At 39.6% G+C, this 18,829-nt stretch overlaps 3 protein-coding genes across 4 annotated transcripts in view; 1 reads left to right on the forward strand and 2 right to left on the reverse strand.

The window, feature by feature from the left end:
- LOC307018626 (uncharacterized protein) overlaps positions 1 to 18,829 on the forward strand; it is a 143,176-nt gene that overhangs the window by 83,370 nt on the left and 40,977 nt on the right. The gene's annotated exons all lie outside the window — the stretch shown is intronic.
- LOC307018636 (E3 ubiquitin/ISG15 ligase TRIM25-like) lies at positions 68 to 1,481 on the reverse strand. The gene is made up of 2 exons (XM_079648967.1): positions 1,329 to 1,481; positions 68 to 758 (listed from the first exon to the last, which is right to left on the reverse strand). The coding sequence occupies exon 2, from the start codon at positions 700 to 702 to the stop codon at positions 121 to 123; it is 582 nt and encodes a 193-aa protein (XP_079505093.1). The 5' UTR covers positions 703 to 758; positions 1,329 to 1,481; the 3' UTR covers positions 68 to 120.
- Positions 4,610 to 13,844, reverse strand: LOC307020531 (uncharacterized protein). The gene is made up of 2 exons (XM_079651949.1): positions 13,350 to 13,844; positions 4,610 to 6,029 (listed from the first exon to the last, which is right to left on the reverse strand). The coding sequence occupies exons 1-2, from the start codon at positions 13,597 to 13,599 to the stop codon at positions 5,176 to 5,178; spliced, it is 1,104 nt and encodes a 367-aa protein (XP_079508075.1). The 5' UTR covers positions 13,600 to 13,844; the 3' UTR covers positions 4,610 to 5,175.

An 18,829-nucleotide genomic window follows, 5' to 3' on the forward strand; every position in this document is an offset into this window, starting at 1 on the left:
GCTTTATCAGCAGAGCCATTGACGGCCTCCACCTCCTGCTGAAGGAGCTTCACCTCCTTCTCTCCATCCTGGATTCTCTGCTGGATGTTTAGTCGACACCCCTCCAGCTCTCTCTGCCTCTCAGTCCTCTCTGCTGCAGCTGACACTGTGTCGTGTTCTTTGTTCGTCCACAGAGCAGAGATAACAGATACACTGCTGATCAGTGCGGCAGAACATCTTCATCACCTCGTCGTGACGAGAGCAGATGTTCTCCTGGAGCTTCTTGGAGGGCTCCACCAGCTTGTGTTTCTTTAATGGAGCTACGTCATAATGAGGCTGGAGGTGTTTGTCACAATAGGAGGCCAGACACACAAGGCAGGACTTACAGGCTCTCAGTTTTCTCCCAGTGCAGACATCACAGGCCACATCTTCAGCTCCAGCATAGCAGAGATCAGCAGGAGCAGCTTGGAGTCCAGTCTTCTTCAGCTCCTCCACTAAAGCTGCTAACATGGTGTTTTTCAGCAGGACAGGCCTCGGTGTGAAGCTCTGCCTGCACTGAGGGCAGCTGTGGATCTTCTTCTCATCCTCTCCGTCCCAGAAGCATTCAATACACTTCATGCAGTAGCTGTGTCCACAGGGAGTCGCCACCGGATCCTTCAGTAGATCCAGACAGATCGAACAAGAGAAGGTTTCCCGGTCCAGCTGAACTCCTTTCTGCGCCATTTCTCCTCTCAGTGGCAGCGAGTGTCTGAGTTTCACTTCCTGAGCAGTGATGATACCTGTATTAAGCAGGTGAAACAGAGCAATGAGGACACGGTGTGTTATTTTTCCTTCCAGATCACTTCTCTGATTGTTTTATTACACAACAAAATCATTTAAACATAATAACTCTCTCCAATATGCATTTCTGTTTTCATTTACCTTCCTGAATAAAACGTTCACTGTCAGTTACTCTTTTCTGTGATAAACAAATATTTCTGTAAACATCTCTTGTACCTTAAATACATTTTTCAACAGTATTAAACCTGTATTAAATACTACTCTTCTACATACTGCAAGTCAAAAGTAGCATGTCATGACCCATTTAAACTGTCATGTGACAATTAAACTTTTGCCATTAATTGCAAGTGATTAAAATGCATAAACTCGAGAATAGTAATTATGTTATCACTCAGTATTTCAGTCTTAGTGAGAAACATCCCAGTATTAACCTTACTGTTTTTACTAACAGTTACTAACTTATAATTTGCATAAAGTGCATATTTATTCCAAACTCACAATAACTATAACTGTACTGGAAATATTCAGTGTGCGGGAGCCTTCAGAAATAATGTCACTTGTGTTATTACTGCCAGACCACGTTGTCCCCAAAATGGCGCCACACTGTGGGGAGCTATGCTAATATACACACACACAACATGTCACCCCTTTAAACACGTAAACAGTACTACAAACACTTTAAACTGTTAGCGGACCGTCACATTATATAGGCGAAAATTATGGGGCATAATAAACTGTATTAAGCCGGTGAAACAGGACCAATGAGGACACGGTGTTTTGTGTTTCCTTCCAGATCGCTTCTGATGCAACACCGGAAACGTCTGTCCCTCTAACCGGTACCCCGGAACCATTGTAGCGAACACAAACGTTCCGCCTCACTACTAACTGCATTTCTCAACCCCGTTAGTGAAATGAAAATAAACAAATGTACAAAAATGAATGCATAACACTCAATAATAATACATATCATTTTAATGTGGACACATATTCCAGGGGTGCCACACATATACAATGTGCCTGTTGATTGTGTAGCAGGTTGTTTTATGTTCTTTTGTTTTTCTCATTGGGTCAGTCTCCAGGTAAAAATGAAAGCCTGACTTCACCGCGACTGTTTTTAAAATGTCGAGCTACCATAAAAGTGAGGAAGAGGCACACTGAATTTACTTTTGTATCAAAAGCAAAAATAAGAATGTATCACCGGGTGGCGCTAGAAGACCACCCAACTCAGAAGTCTGAAGACCACAATCAGGCTAATCATTCATAGTTCATTGAGTTATGATCGAGGATTATATATTTGCTGTGTTAGAACATATGCAAATATGTACAATTAGTCAAGTATTGTAATTTAGTAGCCTACATATATTTATGCGTGTACTTCACAACATTTAAAAGAGAAATAATGTAATTTTGCTACATTTATTTAAGAGCTTTAGTCAGTTTTCAGATTTAAAACTTGATGAACTTGATGTAAAAATTAAATGAGTGGAGTAACTGTTTAAGGAACAACAAAGTATAAGTATACAATATATTGTATACAAGACACTCTAAACATCGTAAAGTGTATCAAAACTTGGTTTATCTACAACCTGCTTCATGCAGCAATATTAGCAATCTAATGTCATACTGTACATTTAATTATGTATATCGCATATGGAGAATGTTTTTGTTATACTTTCAGTGTAGTGGCTGTCAGCACTTTGTCAGCAGAATATACCATGCATCTGTGTTGAACTGTAATTCTTATGGTGTGGTTACACGTTATTGGACATAATTCACCTCTTGTATTGTGTTGCCACACGGACCCTTTAGTGGGAACACTGGGCTGTAGCTAATCATTCCTGCTAGCTTGTCATGCAGAGCAGTTCATGGAAGTCAATTCTTAATACACCGCCTCTGACTCCCTTTTCACGGCACTACAATGGACTTTTTAACAGGAATGAAATTGCTTGTCCGGAATAAAACCAGTAGGTGGCAGTGGAGGTCTGACCTGTTGCTTTTATTTGCTTCAGGTTTGTTCTGACAACCCTGTCTTGAAAAAGTACTCCAATGTTTAAGCCCCGAGCCTGCTTTTCACGTCTCAGGCTCGAAAATGACATTCCCAGAAGAAATGACCATATCTTCCCTTCTAAAAGGGTTACATTTATAATCTTTTTTTCTCAAAGCAAGGTTACATCTGTGAGTTGGATGTAGAAGTGTCAGAATCAATATAGATGTTTTTATTTTAAAGTAAATTCAGATTTAACACAGTAAAACAAATTAAATTATTGTGTCCGTCCAAAAAAATAAAATTACTTATAGTAAAAACCACCGTTGAATGATGGGATGGTAGACTAAAAGCTTTAGGAATCTAACGATCTTTCTGACCGTTAGAGCCAATAGAATCGAAGGGGAGTTTTCAGATACACACCAACGTTACCAAAAAAAGGTGGGGGCTTTGCGCATGTAATTTTGCCAGAGAGTGAAGCCATCTCTCACTCTGACATCTGGAAACGGAAAAGCAGGGTTTATTGTTTATGGATTATCAGAAATCATTTCAAAGGGACACACACACATTGGATTAACATAACCTATGGATTAACTTCAGCAGCATTTTTATCGTTTTAATATGTGGATGACAGTTGAACTGGATGAAGTAACATTTATGCCATATGGTGGAAAGACGACGTATCGCTCTGTTGGCGTTGTTTAGACCAGGGGTTCCCAAAGTGAGGCGCGCCTCCCCTGGGGGGCGCCAGACAGCTTCAAGGGAGGCGCAGCCACCAGAAAAAAATAAAGAGAAACAGTGAAATCTAGCTAGTTAACTTCAGCTAAATGTATGCGAGCGGCAAAATATGGATAGATTTTTAGTGAAGTTACCTAAAGTGAGAGAGGAGACAGCGTCTGTCAGAAAATGGAGGAAGTATGACAATGATTATTTGAAGCTAGGATTTTCATGGACGGGTCCTGATGACACTCCACTGCCAGTGTATTATCTGCAACGAGGTGCTAGCTAATGACAGTATGAGACCTTATAAACTCCGGCGTCATATTGAGACAAAACACCCATGTTTGGTGACCAAGCCAAAGAAGTTTTTGACCGGAAGCTCGAGGAATTGCAGTCACAGAAAAATGTCATTGACACATTTAGCACAGTGAATACAAAGGAAACCGAAGCATCATACCGAGTGGCGTTACGGATAGCTAAGGCAGGTAAACCTCACAACATTGGTGAAACGTTACTCCTCCCTGCTGCTAAAGATATGGTTTCGGTAATGATGTGAGAAGTTGCTGCTGCCAAGCTAGATGCAATCCCAATGTCTAACAAACAATAAATAAGGACATTTACATATTATGACGCAGGCTTGCGTCATATGTAAATGGAGGGTGTTAACCAGATCTGTTTTTTGTGTTGCATTCTAAGTTAGCTCGGCTGAGTGAAAGGATGCACACAGTGCGGAGGAAAATAAACCATGCCCAATGGCTAAACAGTTCATCATCTCCGTCTCAACTATTTCTCTCCAAGTGCAACGTATGAGGAAGCTGCCATCTTTAACCTCAACATGTTTAAAACATAAAGATAAAGAGGTTTAAAAAAGTTATTTTTTAATGTTTTAAGGAGGTGACGCTCAGCCAATCAAAAAAGAGAAAGGTAGCGAAAACAGAGCATTTTATGACATTGTCTCTTACTGGACCTCTTTGAAATGCTATTGAATACCCCTGCATTATAGCAACAACAACAACAACAATAATAATAATAATAATAATAATAATAGCAATAATAATTGGGAGGGGGCGCACGGCTGTGATTATGTTTTCTGAGGGTAGGCTCACCTTCCCACATTTTGGGAACCCCTGGTTTAGACAACACAAACAGAGTGAAGCTGTCATTTAATAAACAATCTTCGAGTACATTCACCGTCCTGCAGAGAGCACACAACCCAACAGCACATTTTTGGTCTAGCATCACTTTACAAAACGTTTACATTAAGACACTAAGACTAGCTGGTCCCTTGTAAAGGTGAGTCCTCCTTAAATGAGCAGTGGGTGATCAGCAGGTGAAAGGCAGGACACGGGAACTTGATCCCGAGGAGATGTAAAGATTATTAAACAAAAAATAGTCAAGTCAAGGGGTCAAAGAAATGAACATTTGTGATTATTAGCGAATCGGTTGCAGGTGGGTGAAATCAGGCTTAGGGAGTAAAGTATTACATGTAACAGCATTAAGTCATCAGGATACAAACTAGACAAATGTATTCCCTTACAGTTACAGAAGCAGCTGATGACCAACTCACTTGTGTCTTTGAAAACGATGCCATTTAAATCTTTTGTCACAAACATTGCAGCTCTATTTTTCCTCTCCTGCGTGGACTCTCATGTGTGTCTTCAAATGATCACTGCGTGAAAAAACTTTTTTACAGACTGAGCAGTGTGGTTTCTCTAATGTGTGTGGACTATCATGTGTCGTTTTACAGCTGTTTTCATTGCAAAATATTTCTTACAGACCGAGCAGCTGAATGGTTTCTCTCCTGTGTGGACTCTCATGTGTTTCTTTAAACTTCCACTCTGCACAAAAGATCTGGTACAAACTGAGCAGCTAAAGGGTTTCTCTCCTGTGTGGATTCTCATGTGTTTGTTTAAACATCCACTCTGTGCAAAAGATTTGGTACAAACTGAGCAGCTAAATGGTTTCTCTCCTGTGTGGATTCTTATGTGTGCCTTTAAATGTACCCTCTGTGAAAAAGCTTTCTTACAGACTGAGCAGCTGAATGGTTTATTTTCAGCACTACGTTGTGGATCACTGACAGATTGATGTCTATTTTTCAGTGAGTTTGAGCCTGATGCAGGTTCTCTGGTCTCTTTCCAATCAGCACTGTCTTCAGTGTCAAGTTCAGAAGAGTCTCCAGTGTCAGGTTCAGAAGACTCTTCAGTGTCGTTCTCAGTCTTTGGTTGTAAACTGCTCTCTGGATCTGAGTTCCTGGCTGGTTCTGGTCCTCCACAGTCATCTCCATCAGCTTCTGTTTCCATGTGTTCAGCTTGTCTTTGATGAGGCTGTGAGGACTGAGGTTTCTCTTTATCATCTTCACTCTTCACAGGGTCAGGAGTGAAAGTGGACTTGGTGATATCAGCCTCCTCCAACTCCTGAAGCTGCTCTCCGTCCTGACTGATCCTGAGTTTCTCCTGTTCCTGCTTAATGTGTGGGGGGGGCACTGGGTTCTCCTGGTCCAGACTAGTGCTCCACTCCTGCTGGTCAGGGAGAAGCTCTTCTTTAACCACCACCGTCAGCTGGACATCTGCAGCAAACAGGAAACACAGTCAGAACAAACTGTTAAGTGTTAGCATTTAAAAATCGAATCACCATTAACATGGGAGACATTTTGCAGCCCTAATTAATGCCTTTGTTTTTATATTTTCACATTATCTTTCTTAGTCCCATCTATTGTGTATTTGTGTTGGCTCAATTCACCTTATGTAGCCCAGCCCCTTTCCACTTCCAATTAGTAACGAAAAAATGGAAAAAGAAAACTCTCCAACGAGGCGTTCTGTGCTCCCCTCCTTGTTGTCTTTTCTGTCTCCCTGCTGCGCCAACACGTTCTCACTCCCAACCCGTCACATGTTGACGGTCGGTCAGGGCCCCTCCCCGTCACTCTATTATGGACAGGGTACCCCATGAGAGTCAGTTTTCAACTGGCAGGGCATCCCATAGACCTTCATAGACCTCCCATAGCGTTGATTATAGACGCCATGAAAACGCTCCCGGACTGTCGGTTGTTATTGTCAATATTAATATAATATAAATATATTTTTTAATAGTCAAACTCGATTTCGCCAATTTTCTTGTTGCCCCAGCTAGTTGACAGTTTTTTCTAGCAGAAAAAAAGGCAACATTAATGTATTAAATCGATGTTAATACATGTGTGTGGTTGTGGAATTAATGGACGTGCCGTTGTACCAGGCAACGCAATAATTTACAAACTCTTCAACTACAACCCTAATTATATTTAAAAACATTTTAGAGGGCTGCACTAAATACTTTAATGTAAATTAAAATGTAAATGTAAAGGGATGTGTGCAATGTGGTGATTGACATTATTCACCCACGGATCTATGGGTTGGGGTATTGTTCCGCACAGACATTTTAGTTAACCGGACTTCCTGTTGATTTGAAATCCGAAAACATTTTTTAAAAATAAAATACTTTATTCCGAGTGTCCTTGCTTTTCTCTTTGAAAGTCATCACATAACGGCATTGTAATACACGGTTCGGCTGCATTAAATATTACATATCTGCCATAGTTCGCTATTTATAGAGCCCTGATGAGAAGACTTCTAGACAAATAGGAAGAACTGCCGCCGAAACTGAATATGTGACGTGGATCATAAATATATCAGCAATTAAACAAAATCTTCAATTTCTCTTCACAATATAAGTCTAATTGCAGTATCAATACTAATTCGGCTGACTTTTATATTTGATCCAATCAGTATATTGGTATATTTACACCATAACGGTGCAAAACTAACCTGGTGGTTAAAGCATGTTATTCAAATGTATTATTTTTATTGTTAGATATTAATAGGAGACACAGACAGACAAACTAATAAGGCTTTATTTAGACATTAAAGAATACTTTAGGTTAAGGTTGTCACGATCTTAGTTTTATGTCACGGTTTTAGTTTGGTCTGTCTTGACATGGTTTTATTTTGCAATTCTGTTCTCCCTGTGTCTTGTCTTCCTTCCTGTCGTTAGTTTCCCTGGTGTGTCTGATTGTGTTCACCTGTTGCCCTTGTGTTTTTACTTCCCTGCCCGGCTGTTTCTCGTCTCGTGATTACCCCTTCCTGTATTTAGTCACTTCCTGTGTTCGGTGTTGGTTCATTATTTGTCTTTCATGTCTCCCTTCATGCTGGTTACAGTCACCTTTTGTTTGGATGCTACCTCGTGCTACAGTACCTGTTCATGGATTCATGTTTTTTCAGCTTTTGTAAATAAAGCTCGCCTTTTGTTTCATTTTGAAACCTGCTTCCCTCCTCAATCTGCATTTGGGTCCTATTTTTCCCCAACCCTGACAAAGGTCTTATTTTCCAAAAGAAAAAAGCATTGGGGGTATAAATATTAAGCCTGACAAAGTACTAATATATATTGCTTTCCTGCAATGTTAACTACTGTATGTTTAAGCACTTATTTTAACTGATATTATACGTATTATACTCTTATAAGATGTATGTAGATAGTATAAGAAATGTGCAGAATACGACAGTTTAATGGTGGAGGTATACACACATATTGATAGTCTTGTAATGCACTGTTGAGGAACCTGCGACCCAAGTTTTTCATCTCCGACTGAATGAGAAAATGCGTTATCATTCGCGCTAGCATTTGCGTTAGCATTCGCGCTAGCGTTAGCATACACGGTAGCGTTATCATACATGCTATTGTTAGCCATACTATAGGATGACCAGATGTCCCCGTTTTCCGGGAACAGTCCCCGTTTGTATTGCCCTGTCCCCGGTTGAAACTGTCCCTGGAAATGTCCCCGTTTTTTAATATACGTTAAAAACACATAGCAACGTGAAATAAATTGTTTCATGTCAGGAAACACTGGGTAAACACTACAGACTGTGGTCAAGCCAGCCCCCACTTCAGAAAACACAATCAAGCCAACCTGCACGTTGTATTGCGTGCGCGAATATCCTATGCATTACGGTAGAGGCCTGTAAAAACTGCCTTCAAAATAAAAGCGTTTACTTGGTCAATAACAAATATACCTAAAGAACACACCAAACATATTCATATATACTGGATCTTAAAGTAAGAAATATGTACAATATAATGTGATCATTAATAATTTAAAACAAACTACGTATAACTACCACATTATAACTGAGTGAATGTCAAATGTAAGGATTCAGTTATGAAGACATATCTGACATTTCCACTGGGTGACTAATTTCAATTGATGTTGACACCATCTCACAACACTCCTAAAATAACATTACTTTCTGAAGCACAATTTAAAATGTATGCTGTTTAAAATCTCAAATTAGATCTGTTGTCCATCTATATTTTGATTATTATTTAATGGAAACCGTCCATAATCAAAGAGTCATTCAAAGTCAATCAAATTATTTCACTCCAGGGTGATAGCAGGAGACCCCATCTAGTCACTCAGAGAGAATCAGGACAATCTGATGTAGAGTTTCAAAATAAAAGACCTTTGAAGTCTCATATGAGCTATCATCCCTCTGTTTTTAGATAACAATAAAACAAAAACTATCCAGTATGAAATACTTATTTCACTTCAGGGTGATAGCAGGACACCCCATCTAATCACTCGGAGAGAATCTGTACAATCTGATGTACAGTTTCAAAAGACCTTTGAAGTCTCATATATGAGCTATCGTCCTTCTGTTTGTATCCAACAGTTAAAATGTTCGAATTACATTGAACCAGAATTGTCCCCCTTTTTTCTTTAACAGTGAAGAAAATTGGATATGTTAATGAGATTTTGACCGCAAACTCAAAATGTCCCAGGTTTTCATTTTGAAAATCTGGTCACCTTACACTAGCCAGTGCGTTAGCATACATGCTATTGTTAGCCATACTAGCCAGTATAGTTCTACATGCTTATTGCACAGCTAGCATTAGCTTTATTTACCTTGTTTACACTTAGAGGTCCTATTTGTTAATCTGTGTATGTTACACTTGCATGTATGAGATCATTAAACTTGTAACTTCTTTTTTTATAGTTTCACTCTGTTTGAATGTGAATGGACTGCAAATAAGTCAACAAAGGAGCATGGCTGCTCATTCCCTGGCTCTCAAAAGAGTTTGGCTGGCTGTTTAATCTATGTTCACACTGAGACAGTACAACACATAGAGAGAACAGTAAACCTATTGTGCAAGAACAGGGGCGAACTGGGGGGAAAAAGTGGCCCGGGGATTAATTGACAGACAGGTCCACTTAATGCGCAACATGCATCGGCCGGCCGGCGACGAAAGTATGTTACTTAACAAAAAACCCTATGCATTTGATGTTATTTTGGACCATTATTCATATAGTAATCACATTACCTGAGGCCTTGAGTTGCCTAGAGCAAAATAGTTACAGCATATATTTAGTGATTTTAATGTTAACAGATCATTGATGCAATAACATTTGGACCGAATTTGCCTGACTTGACACATGGAATAAAACATGGGCGTAGGAAGCATCCTCAATGTGGGTGAGACAATTTAACAGGGGGTGTGGGCAGCTGGCGGACCTCCTCCTCTAGGGGGGTCCGGGGGCATGATTTATTTTTAATGTTGAAGTTAAATTCATCTCTGGTGCACTTTGAGAGCAAAATTAGGGACTAAATCTATGGATACATATCTCAACATCCATATGAAACAGAACTGTAAACAGATTTACTTTTTCTTTCAACATTTATTTGAACAGCAAGTGGAGGCAAAAGTGACTGCATACAGTAATATGCATGTTAATTAACAACTAGTTGATGGTTAATTTGTGTACCTTAATATAAAGTGTTACCGAAATCTGTACTTTGGTCTGATGGGTCCAAATTAGAGATTTTTGGTTCCAACCTCTGTGTCTCTGTGAGACGCAGAGAAGGTGAGCGGATGGTTTCTGCATGAGTGGTTCCCACTTTGCAACATGGAGGTGAGATGGGGGGGGTATAAATCTACAAAGTAGAACCAATTTAAATAAATAAAAATCTTCAAATGAGAAGATGTGTCCAAACTTTTGACTGCGTCTAATACTAGTGTATATCTCTCTCAAAATATATATTCTATATATATATATATATATATATATATATATATATATATATATATACACACACACATTAAGCATGGGCGGTATCATTTTTTTCATACCGTCATACCTTGCTGACATCATACCGTGGTATAAGGTACATGACGGTATCAGTCCCAATTTAAGGGGTCATTTCTCCCCCAAACATTTTTTTACTCACTATATCAACAGCCCAACCAAAAATATTTTCCACCAGCCGCCACTGACGGTATGACTTGGGTAGACTTGAGCGAGGTGGCGTTCGGCGGCAAATAGATGTTTTTCGAACGGTATATTATATGTTCGGTGTAAAATGCAGCCCGAGCCGGTAGACGCTCGCAAAGTGCCGCGACGTGCACGCAAGTGCAAAACAAGGGCTGCATACATGACACATTGTGCAAATGGCACATTTTGAGATCGGATACAGGACGCGTCTGTAGATGTCCGACGTTGTTTCCATAGTGAGCTAAGTTAACAATATATCCTCATACATAAACATTTTCCGGGAGTAAATACTTGACTTATTGAATAAAGTTTGCTATATTCACTAACTAGTTTGGCAATATTATTCCGTGCTAGGGGTGTAACAACTAATCGACTTAATCGATTAAAATCGATTACCAAATTAGTTGGCAACTAATTCAGTCGTCGATTCGTTGGTGACGTCATCACATGTGTTCTACACCCCGTTAAGCTCCAACGTTATCGCTCTTTTTTATCGGTACAGGAGAGATTTAAAACATATGTCATATGTATTATTGCTACATAAACATTATATCGCAGTCTCAGTGTCGCCAACTCAGTTTCTAATATGCAATATGACTACAAAATGCGTCTATAATGTATTTTCGATCTTCCCAATTCAGACGAGAGATCTCTCCCCCGCCTGCTTGCGAGGGTGCGGGGCAGTTTACACACACATGCAGGAGATGGCGGAGAGAACGCGCTCCGAGGTGTGGTTAAACTTTAGCCGTCTCGATGTGGACAATGCTCGTTACCAAAAGTGCAATAACAGTTTATCATATAAAGGCGGTAAAACGAGCAATTTGTCTAAACATTTAGCAAAAGTGCACCACATTCAGACGGAGGAATGCACCGGGTTCCACTGTCTTTCTAGTAGCTCTGTAGCCCCGTCCACGAGTAACGTTTCCACGTCAGGTGTTATGTATGCTAGCAGCAACACACAGAGTTAACTCAGTTATAAAAACATAGGTTAATGATTAGAGGTAACTGAGTTATTTTGTTAAAGTTTCAGCTATTCTGTTTACAGTTCTGTCATCACATTATTTAATATGATTTGTTAAAACATTGTTGTTTCTTTTGATGTGAAATATTATGCATTTAATTAAAAATAAAAAGCAATGTTAGTTTTGTTCACAATTTGTTTAGTTAGTTTACCTTATTTCTTGTCAAAAGAACCGTTAATACTATCGTTAAAAGGACCAGATCGATAAGCAGTATTGATATAAGTAGTAGTACAGTTAAAACCTTAACGATCCGAATAATCGATTAATCGTTTCATTAATCGATAGATTAATCGATTATCAAATTAGTCGTTTGTTGCAGCCCTATTCCGTGCCTGTGTTAAAAACCTTATTTCCATTTGATTCATTGGATTACTCGCGTGAATGTTTAGCACGTAAGTGCTTTTGTTTTTAAAACCGTCCGACCTCGACTACAAAACCATCAACCAGTTGCATAGGATTAAAAAATGTCAACACTCACTCACCCCGTCTTAAACATTCCCAAAGAAGTGCCTCTGTCTCTCGTTGTGCTGGATGAAGTCACTGGCGACGAGGAAACCCAAAATAGTCCCAAACAGGCGCAGAGGCATTTTTCTTTTTTACGAGTTGTGCGAGCTAGGGGCCGGCAAATGCTGCCGCCATCTTGCTCAGCTCAGCTCTGTGCTGAGCTCTGAGAGCGGGAAAGATGGACTGCCCTCCCCTGCCCTCTGCTGGCGCGTGCTGTGCATTACAAACAATGTCGTCCCTGTCAAAACTCCGTGTCAGTGTAATAGAATGAAACGCATCTGTGATTTGGCGCACAGTCTGTGACGTCACGGTATTGAAAATCATACCGACGGGATTTCGAAATACCCTGGTATACCGTAATACCGTCATACCGCCCAAGCCTAACACACATATACATACATATACAGAATATATTATAAATACATGTTGGCAATAATTGATTGATGAGATTTTACATTAATTTATATAAATGTTTTAATTACTTAATGACCTTTGTACTAGTTCCCCTATTCTTTATCAAGTAACATTTTAGATGTGTTTAATTTATTATTGAACATATTTATTTATTCATTGATTTCTTCATGAATTATTCTCGCACAATTTGAATTAATCCAAAGTGTTTGTTTTTATTTGCTTTTTACACATTTAAAAAGAAAAATGTGAATAAAGAAGCACATTAAAACTAAAGTATCAATGTATGTCACATTTAACTAACTAGTGCATTACATGTATGGGTAATATTTAAATCCGTACATTAAATGGCATATTCAATGTATGTATTTTTATAAATATATTAATTTTGGTACGTTTGCTCTTCCGTAATACATTTTAATTATTATAATAAAGTACAGGTGTCTAATAATACTTACATTATTTTTCCTTAAATAAGATATTAATGCAGTACTTTAACTTGCAATGGAGTATTTTCACAGTGTGGTGTTTGTACTTTTACTTCAGGATCTACTACCTGCAGCAAGTGCTGATAAAGGGTCTAAAGTGTTATTAATGTGATAATAAAGTGCTACTGAAGAGTGTAAAGTGTTAATTAAGGGTAAAGGGAACAGACCTGCTCTGTGTATCCGAAGCTGAGGCTGTAAAACAGCGTCCAGTAGTTTCTGGAGTCTCTTGATCTCCTCTTTGGAAAGAGACAGCTCCTCATCGTACTCTGCTATCGTTTTTTCAAACAGAGCAAATATATCTTCAGCAGCAGCAGTGAGTCGCTGCTTCTTCAACGACAGCAGCATTTGGACTTTACTCATGTTTACTAGATCACCTTTTCCTGCAGACTCCGTTAAACACACCGTTTCTCTCTCCATCAAACTCTCAATCTGACTAGTGTTGCTAACGTGTTTCCAGCCAGCATGCTAAGCTAGCTCCTATAGTCCGAGGTAAACGCTACAGAAAAAAGAGCACACAGTCCATTCAGAGGTTTATCCAAACACAAAGATGATGGATCAGTAGTGCTGGAGCTCACACACACTTTCTCAGGAACACAGAGAGAGAGAAACGTAGCGACGAGACGCCACCTCGATACCCTTCTTATACATCCACGCTTGATACAGTTTCTTCTTCTTCTTCTTCTTATCTCGGTTTTTGGCGGATTGTAAACGACGTTAAGGTGTATACCGCCACCTACTGTATAAGAGTGTGTATCACCATATCATCCTATCACCACTTGTGGAATTATACCATTGTGTTGGTTACGTTGTTTTAAATTCTTCCAATCAATCCTGTTTCACTCAAATACTTAAGAATGGCCTTCCTGGTAGCTCTTACCCCCTCACCTTCTGTTCCCTCCCCATCAAACTCCACTCCCTTCCTGCCTCTCTGACCCTGTCTCTTAGTTTTTCCCTCTCTGTTTTGTACATGTTGCAGTGTAATATTACAGGACTGTCTCAGAAAATTAGAATATTGTGATAAAGTTCTTTATTTTCTGTAATGCAATTAAAAAAACAAAAATGTCATACATTCTGGATTCATTACAAATCAACTGAAATATTGCAAGCCTTTTATTATTTTAATATTGCTGATTATGGCATACAGCTTAAGAAAACTCAAAAATCCTATCTCAAAAAATTAGAATAGTTCCTCAGACCAAGTAAAAAAAAAAGATTTATAACAGCAAAACACAATCAAACATTTGAAAATGTCCATTAATGCACTCAGTACTTGGTTGGGAGTCCTTTTGCACGGATTACTGCATCAATGCGGCGTGGCATGGAGGCAATCAGCCTGTGGCATTGCTGAGGTGTTATGGATGCCCAGGATGCTTCAATAGCGGCCTTTAGCTCATTAGCATTGTTGGGTCTGGTGTCTTTCAGCTTCTTCTTCACAATACCCCACATATTCTCTATGGGGTTCAGGTCAGGGGAATTTGCAGGCCAATCGAGGACAGTAATGCCATGGTCAGTACACCAGTTACTGGTGGTTTTGGCACTGTGGGCAGGTGCCAGATCATGCTGGAAAATGAATTCCTCATCTCCATAGAGCTTTTCAGCAGACGGAAGCATGTAGTGCTCTAAAATCTCTTGGTACACAGCTGCATTTACTCTGGGCTTGATGAAACACAGTGGACCAACACCAGCAGCTGACATGGCTCCCCAAACCATCGCTGACTGTGGGAACTTCACACTGGATTTCAAGCAACTTGGATTTTGCTCCTCTCCAGCCTTTCTCCAGACTCTGGCGCCTTGACTTCCAAATGAAATACAAAACTTGCTTTCGTCTGAAAAGAGGACTTTGGACCACTGTGCAACTGTCCAGTGCTTCTTTTCCTTAGCCCAAGTCAGACGCCTCTTCCGTTGTCTTGAGTTCAGAAGTGGCTTGACCATGGGAATACGGCTATTGTAGCCCATTTCCCGGACACGTCTGTGAACAGTGACTTTTGATACCTGGACTCCAGCTTCAGTCCACTGTCTTTGAAGCTCCCCCAAATTCTGGAAGCGACTCTTCTTCACAATGCTGTTAAGGCTGCGGTCATCTCTCTTGGTTGTGCAGCGTTTCCTGCCACATTTCCCCCTTCCAACAGACTTTTTGTGGATGTGCTTTGAAACTGCACTCTGTGAACAGCTTGCTCTTTGAGAAATTTCTTTTTGTGTCTTACCCTCCTGATGGAGGGTGTCAATGACGGTCCTCTGGACAGCAGTCAGATCAGCAGTCTTCCCCATACTTGTGATTTAGTTTACTGAACCAAGCTGAGTGTTTTTCAAGGCTCAGGAAACCCTTGCAGGTGTTTCGAGTTAATTAGACGATTCAAGTGATTCGTTGAACACCCTACTAGTATACTTTTTCATGATATTCTAATATTTAGAGATAGGATTTTTGAGTTTTCTTAAGCTGTATGCCATAATCAGCAATATTAAAATAATAAAAGGCTTGCAATATTTCAGTTGATTTGTAATGAATCCAGAATGTATGACATTTTTGTTTTTTTAATTGCATTACAGAAAATAAAGAACTTTATCACAATATTCTAATTTTCTGAGACAGTCCTGTATATGTAATTTGTGTTACAGTTCAATTTTCTCTCGCCATTGACTTCAATACATCATTTTTCCGAAATAAGGTCCCATGAGGTCCACCGGAAAGGGAGGGACTTCACCTCTCTATACAGTTTGGTCGAAAAGCAATGCTTTTCGAACTGGGCAACCCTGTCTCCTAAAAATGACGTTCCCACAGAACTAAACTGCATTCTCAGTTACGTTTAGCTAGAAACGTATTTTCGCCCACGTTACTGTACGTTTGTTATGAACGTATCTTAAATACATTTATTTTCTACATGTCTTTGCCATTTATTGTCTTGCTTATAATAATGATAATAGTAATTTATAAATATAATTTTAGAGCACACATTTGAAATAGTCTTTGAATATTTGCCTAACTTTTCCTTTTCAGATTGTTAAACATTTTGAGAATTGTTTAACTTTTCCCTTCAGATTTTGAAATGACATTGGATTGATAGTTTAAGTAATGTAATTATGTTATCATGCCATAGTCTTTGATTTAATATTTAATGAAGCTAACGTAAATATAATCCTAAATTGAAGACATTGCAATTTTGCATATTACAGATTGTTTAGATCACCAGTGTGAATTTCTTATACCTTATGATCCTGATTTTAAATGCTTTTGACTAGTGATTGCCTTAAGTAATACTTTAAGCTGCCAGCTGGTTTTGATTTTATAGTTTGATAAATAAGATTAACTAATGATTAAATGTTCAAACTTATTAGTTTAATAAATGGTTTTGCTATTATGTATCTGTGATTGTATATGTGTTCATTATTATACTTTTGACAAAAGATGCTCCAAACACTGACGAGAGATGATGTTTCTATTATGATTGGCTGTCTCGATCATTGCGATTGAATGTTTCAATCTTATTATGTTGTTCTTAATGTGATTGTTTTTGATGTTATTGATGTTGTGTAAGTCCACACTCAAATCTGAAGATTCCGATTGATTTAAGTACTGAAGCAAATATTATTAGACTCAGGTTTTTAGGTTATCAAAATTGATCAAAAGAGAGGAACTGTTGGGGAAATATTTTCCAAGGCCCATAACTTTTACCCAGTTTATCAGTTCATACTGTCCCGACTGAGCACACGCAACAGTAAACTTGGCTGCTGTGCTCTCAGTGTTTTGTCTCCCTGTTCCTGCCGGTTGGCATCAGCTGATAGAGGTGTTATGATTCTATCTCGTTCTGCACAATGTTGATTATTCTCTCTGAACTAGCTAAATACATGGGTCTGGGGTAGAGTTCTTCAGAATTGATTGTGGCATCTCAACCGTGTGGTCAACTCGTGGCCCGTGATATGTCGAAGCTCCAAATAAACCGTCAGTGTTTGCCATCAAAGCTCAGAAGTTTCCCCCACAAATGTATTGTTAGTAGTAGGCTAACTAATACAAATTCAAACAGTATCAATTTCATTAAGAAGCAATGGTAAAATCACTCATCAAAGACAGCAGAAAACATGCATTATGTACTATGGAGTGGACTTTTACAGAGGATTACTCACAAAGTACACAGTAAAAGTACTTCATTTTATTTCTGGTAGCAGTCAAATGATTACCGAGTCCAACAGTGTCAGTTTTATTAAGAAGTTGTGGTAAAAAATATGTGTATCACTCATTGAATATAGCAGGGAAAAAAAGTGAAGAGCAGTTGATTTGAAAAAATAAACTCAAGAGACGGCTGATTTGACCGCAGTGCAGAATCGCTGCATAGTTTAACTCTCCTAACAATGTTGTCCATTTTAGACATGGGCCTATTATGTTTACAGCCCTTAATACTCCGCCACACTCAGCCATACTCCGCCACTTCAACCTGGACTTCCACTGCTATGCTGATGACACTCAGATCTACCTCAGCACCAAATCCCTCCATAACCCACCCCTTACCCACATCGATTCCTGTCTGACAGCTATTAAAACTTGGATGCAACATAACCTCCTCAAACTGAACAGCAACAAAACAGAACTCCTCCTAATTGGCTCCAAATCCACCCTCAGCAAGGTCACTAACATAACACTCACCATCGATGGCACCATTGTTTCCCCCTCCAATCAGGCACGCAACCTTGGCGTAATCTTTGACCCCACCCTCTCCCTCGAACCTCACATCCGCCAAAACCTCATTTTTCCACCTCCGCAATATTGCAAAAATCCTACCGTCTCTCATCCGCCCCGCAGCCGAACGACTAATCCATGCCTTCATTTCCTCCCGCTTTGACTACTGCAACTCACTTCTTTACGGCATCAGCACTACATCCCTCAACAGACTCCAACGGGTTCAAAATGCAGCTGCACGTCTCCTCACACATACCAAATCATGGCATCACATCAGCCCAGTCCTCAAAGAGCTCCACTGGCTTCCTGTCCCCCATCGCATCAATTACAAAATTATGGTCCTCACCTACAAAGCACTCCACCATTTGGCCCCCCCTTATCTCACAAACCTTCTCACTCCTTATCAACCCCCACGGTCCCTCAGATCCACCGCAGCCGGACTCCTATCCATTCCCACATCCACACTCTGCAGCTTTGGGGACAGAGCCTTCTCAGTGGCAGCTCCTAGGCTCTGGAATTCCCTCCCCCAAGATCTCCGTGACTCTGAGTCCCTCACAGTCTTTCAGTCCCGCCTCAAAACACATCTTTTCAACTCTGCCTACCCATAAGCCCCCCTCCTCTCAATCAATTTCCTCTTGACTGCCTTTTTATTTATTTTACTATACTTACTTGTTTGCCTGTCCTTGTTTGTCTACCCTCCCTCATATTGTAAAGCGTATTTGAGTTGTGAAAAGCGCTATATGAATAAAATGCATTATTATTATTATTAATAACATTCATTTTCTGGGCTCAATATGTGTCTTGGCCGTTTTCGTTGTGATTGCTAAATTCACCTTGTTTCCCCTTGTTTATAATATCACCGTTCCAAACAAATGAGGGCTTTTGTTTTTAAATCACTTCCGCGAGTTTCGCCCCGCCCCTCGCTCCAATCACCATTAGACCATTTAGTTAGGTAAAAAAACTAAAAGGCCTCTCAGA

The sequence above is a fragment of the Notothenia rossii genome (genome assembly GCF_949606895.1).
Source record: "Notothenia rossii genome assembly, chromosome: 9".
NCBI classification, from domain to species: Eukaryota; Metazoa; Chordata; class Actinopteri; order Perciformes; family Nototheniidae; genus Notothenia; species Notothenia rossii.

What these genes read in the sequence shown, in the direction of transcription:
- LOC307018636 (XM_079648967.1), bottom strand. Translation starts at nt 702, where the DNA reads ATGGCGCAGAAAGGAGTTCAGCTGGACCGGGAAACCTTCTCTTGTTCG.
- LOC307020531 (XM_079651949.1), bottom strand. Translation starts at nt 13,599, where the DNA reads ATGGAGAGAGAAACGGTGTGTTTAACGGAGTCTGCAGGAAAAGGTGAT. An exon ending in GCTTCGGATACACAGAGCAG is followed by an intron (nt 6,030 to 13,349) that starts GTCTGTTCCCTT and finishes TGTTTGCTGCAG; the next exon opens with ATGTCCAGCTGACGGTGGTG.